At 40.3% G+C, this 6,712-nt stretch overlaps 1 protein-coding gene across 1 annotated transcript in view; it reads right to left on the reverse strand.

Moving 5' to 3' along the window:
- LOC138959553 (metalloprotease mig-17-like) overlaps window positions 1–6,712 on the reverse strand; it is an 11,307-nt gene extending 4,595 nt beyond the window's left edge. Inside the window, exons 1-7 of the mRNA XM_070331076.1 lie at window positions 6,505–6,712; window positions 5,398–5,473; window positions 4,794–4,887; window positions 4,188–4,265; window positions 2,087–2,208; window positions 1,725–1,762; window positions 722–827 (exon numbers count right to left, since the gene is read on the reverse strand). Coding sequence (XP_070187177.1) covers window positions 722–827; window positions 1,725–1,762; window positions 2,087–2,208; window positions 4,188–4,265; window positions 4,794–4,887; window positions 5,398–5,473; window positions 6,505–6,574 — 584 coding nt within the window. The 5' untranslated portion in view covers window positions 6,575–6,712. The remainder of the gene's footprint in view (window positions 1–721; window positions 828–1,724; window positions 1,763–2,086; window positions 2,209–4,187; window positions 4,266–4,793; window positions 4,888–5,397; window positions 5,474–6,504) is intronic.

The following is a 6,712-nucleotide window of genomic DNA, read 5'->3' on the forward strand; positions in this document are numbered from 1 at the left end:
AACAAAACTTTCAAAGAGAACAAATGCGATTTGACACAGTGTGATATAAAGAGGGATGTTCTCGGGACAAAAGAATGTATAATAAAAAAATTGCTCCCCAACCGTATCGTCCACAGGGTCCTATGTCATTATTCGTGTTTAGCAGGTCTTAACAAATAGCCTACTAGTCTGTTTGCATCTCTGGTGAAAACATTTTTATCGTGTTCTCATTCTCGTCCACCTCACCGCTAGTGTCTCGTTCCATATAAAATATTATTACGAAAATGGACAAGTAAATGTATGACTGTCTTTCATCTCCCTATCAATTGTTGTGGAGCTCTCTCATTCATCTTACCACAGTCACTTTGTTGTTTAGATTTCATAGATTTACGCTTTTCTTATGTGCTTTTGATTACATCTCTATTTTGTTAATACATGTATATGAACACACTTGTGCATAGGCGTTTCTTGGCAATCTCATAGTATGCAAATATTACTGTTCTTGCTTCTGGTCACAAAAGAACAACCATGGGATTTCTTTCTTGTATTCTTCATGATTTTCCGTCGTCTTTTTTCTTTTCTTCTTCTTCTTCTTCTTCTTCTTCTTCTTCTTCTTCTTCTTCTTCTTCTTCTTCTTCTTCTTCTTCTTCTTCTTCTTCTTCTTCTCCTCCTCCTTTTGTGTGTGTGTGTTTTTGGCTGTGATTTTTTTGTGATCTTTATTTCGTGTTTTGGTTTTACTTACCTGTGTCCCAGCTCGTGTACAGCCGTAAGGGCGGCGTTCTGGCTGGGTTTACACTCCACTACGGAGATGGAGGACTCGGAACACATGGAACCCATGTAGGCAATACCTGGGGAAGCATATGTGTTAACACAAAGGGTTATATCTACGTTCTATGCATTCCGAGAAAGACATTCCCGTGTATAAAATGTCCATGTGTAAATGGGTAAGTTGAGCGTATAAGAATGTCCATGTGTGCGATGTGTAAGTGAGACATGGATGTGTTCATGGCTGAATGCGTAAGCACAATGCAAGGAATGGCCAGAGAGGTATGTGGGAGGTGTGTTTATAACCTGTCCTGTTATATAGTGCTATATGTCTTATGTAAAACAATGTCCTGTTTGTATTATTGTTATGTACCACGCCTGAATTTCTCTATGAGATAATAAAGTATTCTTATTCTTATTCTTATTCTTATACTTCTTGATATGGACAGATCGTGCAGTTGGTATATTGCAATGTTGAAAAAGAGTTGGGTTTTTTAAAAACGTGTTCGAAAGAAGTTCAGATTTGGTTATTCCTCGTGAATCTGACATTCATCATCAAAGGTGATATTCTACAACTGATCAAAAATGAGGCCTGAACTATAAAATGAGAAATGTACTAGTATAGCAACCAGTCTTGAGTCCGGAATCGCTTTATTGAAAAAGACTAAATCCGTCTTCTGTCGGTTTAGTCTATACTTTTTGAATATTCCTGAATGAGGTGTCCATTTAAGGAGTAGAGGCACACACTGCATAAAACAAGACACTTTGGTGGTGTTTTTTATTTTTTTTATTGAGCTGTCATTGAAGTGACGAGTGTTTACCTGCTTCCAGAACATTTACAATTGGATTTTATGCTATAAGGCGTTTTAAATTCTTAGTCTTCATATTATTTTTATCTTTTTATTTAGAAGGTATTCAGTACTGAGGCTTTACAAAAAGCACCCGCTGCTATAGTTTATTATTTTGACCAAAAAAGTTACCTTCAGCCTTTGTGTTCGTTCCAGCAGCAACAGTGAATCTGCAAAAAATGAAACAGAAACTGCATTGTGCTTCAGGACTTTATTAAAACGACATGGAACCTTGAACCTATTGCGATTTGACGAAGAAGGGTTCTTCACTAAGGCATACGTGTAACGCTTATGTTGTTTACTTTTTGCCTTCTCTGAGCGATGGTTATTAAAACAGCAATAAAACTGGTAATAAAAATAGACAACATTTTACTAATTTTGTAAGCATGGTGCATGTAATTGACGATGAAATTCTAACAGCTGACAACCTGAATTGCATTGAAAACAAAATGCTGACGAGAAACGCAGATGTGTCAGCCGTGTATGATGATTACCCGGTGAGTAGCATGGCGTGGTCAAATCCTGAGTATCGGTTGTTCCTCAACCAGTAAGCAAACTCCTGTATTGCCACATTGCCTTGAACGACGGTTCTTTCTTTGCTCGGTGTAACTAGAGTCTGTGAACAATGAAAGCTATTAAAACATGTGTTTACTCTTTCACTGTCTGTAGGACGCCCCAGGTAAATTGCTTCAACGGGCAACAAACCGTTCAATAAACAACAAAGAAGGATGAGAACAACAACAACAAGAAACTAAGTCCATCTCACGATGAACACGAGCCGAAATCATATGCACTCGACTTATTTGTTTGTTTGTTTGTTTGCTTAACGCCCAGCCGACCACGAAGAGCCATATCAGGGCGGTGCTGCTTTGACATATAACGTGCGCCACACACAAGACAGAAGTCGCAGCACAGGCTTCATGTCTCACCCAGTCACATTATTCTGACACCGGACCAACCAGTCCTAGCACTAACCCCATAATGCCAGACGCCAGGCGGAGCAGCCACTAGATTGCCAATTTTAAAGTCTTAGGTATGACCCGGCCGAGGTTCGAACCCACGACCTCCCGATCACGGGGCGGACGCCTTACCACTAGGCCAACCGTGTCGGTTCACTTATGAAATAGAAGAGAAGAAAAAGTTTGAAAGTACCATTGAACTTCCATGTCGGCGTGTGGCTGAGCTTAAAATAGGAATGTTGTTGCAATCTGTTTTTGTTGAAAATTGTGGTAGTTGTTATGTATTATTTTAAGAGCAAAGGAATGATGGGAAAGAAGAAAAAAAAAACCAGGAATAAATGTGAAAATAATGTTATTTCGAAATGTCTCTTACAACAAAGTCATAAAGGACAAACAGTATTGTGGAAAAAAAATGTACGCATTTAATGTACAAGAAAAAACTTCTACACAAATAATGTAGCACCCGTTCACGTCGCGTCTTCTACATCCGCTTTGATTGTGTACACATGCGCAGGTATTCATCGTCTGCTGTTCGAGTCAAAAGTTGAAAGCAAAATAATTCCTGTAAGCCTGCCACTTATTTATAAAAAGAAACGTTTGATACTTTTACCAAACAGTTAGTATAATGCACGCTCTACCTGTATTCGTCTTTAAATTCTGCAAGACTGAAGCGAAAGAGGTCTGTCTCAGTTTTGTGGTCAGTTTGTTGTGTACATTTACACACGCACAACGAACAACACATGCACAGGCCCGGGGGAAGCTCTCCTTTCTTATGTCCGACCATAGACGTATACATGTAGTTTACATGTTTATTAGTCATCTATGTGATTGATTACGTGTATGATATGACGGAGAGTCGCATCGGTTTGATGCCGTGAACCCAACCGTGGCTGTGGCTGTCGTTTGAAGTAGCCTACTTCTTTATAAAGATTCATTTACATTCTACTTCTGACCAAGGCATGTTTGGTACCTACTGAATCCTTGTTGCGTGTAGTTTTACGTGGCACGTTGCCCAAAGTTGTATTCTTGAGGAGCATAAAATAAAACGTGTTACAAAGTTATCTCAAAACTCTGCAGTGACTGCTCGCGCAGCAGGTCAGCTAATTATAGCACGCAGCCTCCACAGACAGCTCCCGAGCCGAGACCATATGACTCGCCGCTCCTGCGGCTCGTCAATAAAACAATGTGTGTGTGTGTGTGGGGAATTCATTTATACATCAGGGGCACACTGTGAGTTGTCGGTTCAGGTAAATACAGGGAATGCTTTTTATACAAATAGCCTATTTGTTGGCAGCGAATAGGTATAATACACGATAACGATGTCGTTATTCAATTGTTTACAAATCTTGCGATATCAGGTATCTGCACGTCTGTTTTCTTCTTGGTGGTGATAGCACAGTCTTTAAACTTCATATGCCTGTTTCTCGGTCTCTGTCTGTCTGTCTGTCTGTCTTTTCTCTCTCTCTCTCTCTCTCTCTCTCTCTCTCTCTCTCTCTCTCTCTCTCTCTCTCTCTCTCTCTCTCTCTCTCTCTCCCTCACTCTCTTTCTCTCCTTCTCTCTCCCTTCTGTTGTTCTCTCTCTCATTCTCTCATACAAACACATACGCTCGCAGAAACACACACACATAGCTACTGACCTCAGCCTGGACAATGTCCAATATCCTGACGTCAAGTCGGATGCCGTACTTTTTCAGACTGGACAAGACAACGTTCATCTGACCGCATGCAAAAATATAATAAAATTATAACAAATACATCAACAAAATGGGTTACAAACAAAAACGAAAGCAAAAATTAACGACCAAAAATGTCGTTTCCCTCACAATGAGCAAGTCATAAAACATGCAAACACTTGAAAAGCTTTTAAAAAATGGAAAATGTCAACAGTTACAGGAGGAATTATTTTAGACGGTCCTCCTATGAAATAAAATTTTAAAAATCAAGAAATCTATTTATCATAATCTTGATGTTGTTTCTGCTCACTTTGAAGTAAGCAGTTGTTACAAAGTGACTGAAAGGTTTTTTGTTTGAATCAGTGAAAATAAAAATACATTCTGTGCCCATCTAAAAACCTTACAAATGTCACCGCAGGAGGCATCTATTTTCAATCAGTCAAAAATAAAGATGAAACTACACATATTCGGATTCGCAGAACAAACTGTGGGGTCACGAGAAACTGTTTTAGTTTGATTGGAGATGACTTTACGGCTTTGGGTAAATGGTGTGTGTGTACATTGTCTTACCCCAGCAAACAGGGCGCTGACGTATTGGTTGATGACGGCCTGCGTGTTTAACATTCTGGCTGAGTGTGTGTATCCTCCTACTGTGCTGTACCATCTGCGTCGCAGAGACAAAGGAATGTAAAACGCAAATTTCAATTTTCAAAAGGGACAAATCAGACAAAAAAAGCACATATCCATATTTTTTTTAATTGGAAAATATACAAAAACTTCATCTTCGGTGAATGAGTGATCTGCCTATCGTGCTGTGCCATTTGCATTGTACTGGCAAAAGAAATGTAAAAGAAAATGTTGATTCTTTAAAAGAAATGGGAAAAAGTAAACTCTCGATGTTATTTTTTCTTAATTCTCTACAAGTACCCGCTCTCACTTTTGGCTGTCTGCCTCTCGGTCTGTTTACCCATGTTTATGTGAGCATGCTCTCTGTCAGTACGATTCTGTATATTTGTCTGCCTGTCTACCTGCCGGCCAGACCGTCGGTCGGTTTGACGGCCTGTCTGCCTGTCTGTTTGCCTGCCTGTTTCTGTCTGTCTGTTGGGCTGAGGGTCTGTCTGTCTGTCTGTCAAAATTCTTTACATATAATACATCAAGGAAATTGGGAACTCACTGTTGATGAGCCTTAGGGTCGACAACCACCAGAATCTCCACAGAATACTGCTTGGAGCTGTCCACAACGCTGGTGTCTGTCGTATCAAGACATCAGTGCTCATACAATCAGTGACCATCACAAAGATTGAGCAAAACTATAAAGGTTCATGTAAACCGTCTTGCACTACTTATACGTATCTGTCCGAGTTTTCACATGGGATGAGATAATGCTTTCACTGACTCGGGTATATTCTCAGGCCTGGCTATTTTCTGTGAAAAGTGGGAATTTCTTGCTAAATTACTTTTGCAGATGACACAGTTGTCCCTTATTTGTTTGTTTGTTCGTTCACGGGCTGAAACTCCCACGGCTTTTACGTGTATGACCGTTTTTACCCCGCCATTTAGGCAGCCATACGCCGCTCTCGGAGGAAGCATGCTGGGTATTTTCGTGTTTCTATAACCCACCGAACTCTGACATGGATTACAGGATCTTTTTCGTGCGCACTTGGTCTTGTGCTTGCGTGTACACACGGGGGTGTTCGGACACCGAGGAGAGTCTGCACACAAAGTTGACTCTGAGAAATAAATCTCTCGCCGAACGTGGGGACGAACTCACGCTGACAGCGGCCAACTGGATACAAATCCAGCGCGCTACCGACTGAGCTACATCCCCGCCCAGTTGTCCCTTATAAAACTGATGTAGCAAATATTCCCACTCTTCACAGAAAGTAAGCAAACCGTGGAGTTTTGGACGCGTTTCTTCCAGGTATAGGAGGATGTTCTTATTCCATGTGAAAGATAGTACTTTTAACAGATTGTTTAACTTAAACAGAACGTAGCTTTAACATTTACAAATTACTCTAGTCAAATCCAGAGTATCGTTTGTTTCTTAGCCGACAGTCGAACTCTTGGATAGCCACATTACTTGCATCACGTCTACCTGTCTATCAATCTATCTATCCATAATTTTGTTTGTTTCTTCTTTTCTTGTTGTTGTTCTTTTAATGGTGTTTTTTGGTTTGTTTTGCTTTTCTTCTTGTCTTGTCTTTTTTTGTTCTTCTTTCAACGACTAACTGTTTATGATTAAGAAGGGCAGAAAGTACTCTGGAGTAAAAGTGCAACTTACCACTGAAGCGAACGAAGAGAAAGAGAAATTCCACAGCACAGAATACAACGGTAATACTTTTGAACACCATCGTCACACAGTGAGATGCCCCGAATCAAGTGGCCAACAATAGGCGAAGTTTTCATTTATATGTATCACCCCATCTCAGTGGGCTAGGCATACATGGGGTGGGAGTGGGAAACAATGCATTGAAAGTCGCATCCCTTCC

The sequence above is a fragment of the Littorina saxatilis genome, linkage group LG2 (genome assembly GCF_037325665.1).
Source record: "Littorina saxatilis isolate snail1 linkage group LG2, US_GU_Lsax_2.0, whole genome shotgun sequence".
In the NCBI taxonomy this organism is placed as follows: Eukaryota; Metazoa; Mollusca; class Gastropoda; order Littorinimorpha; family Littorinidae; genus Littorina; species Littorina saxatilis.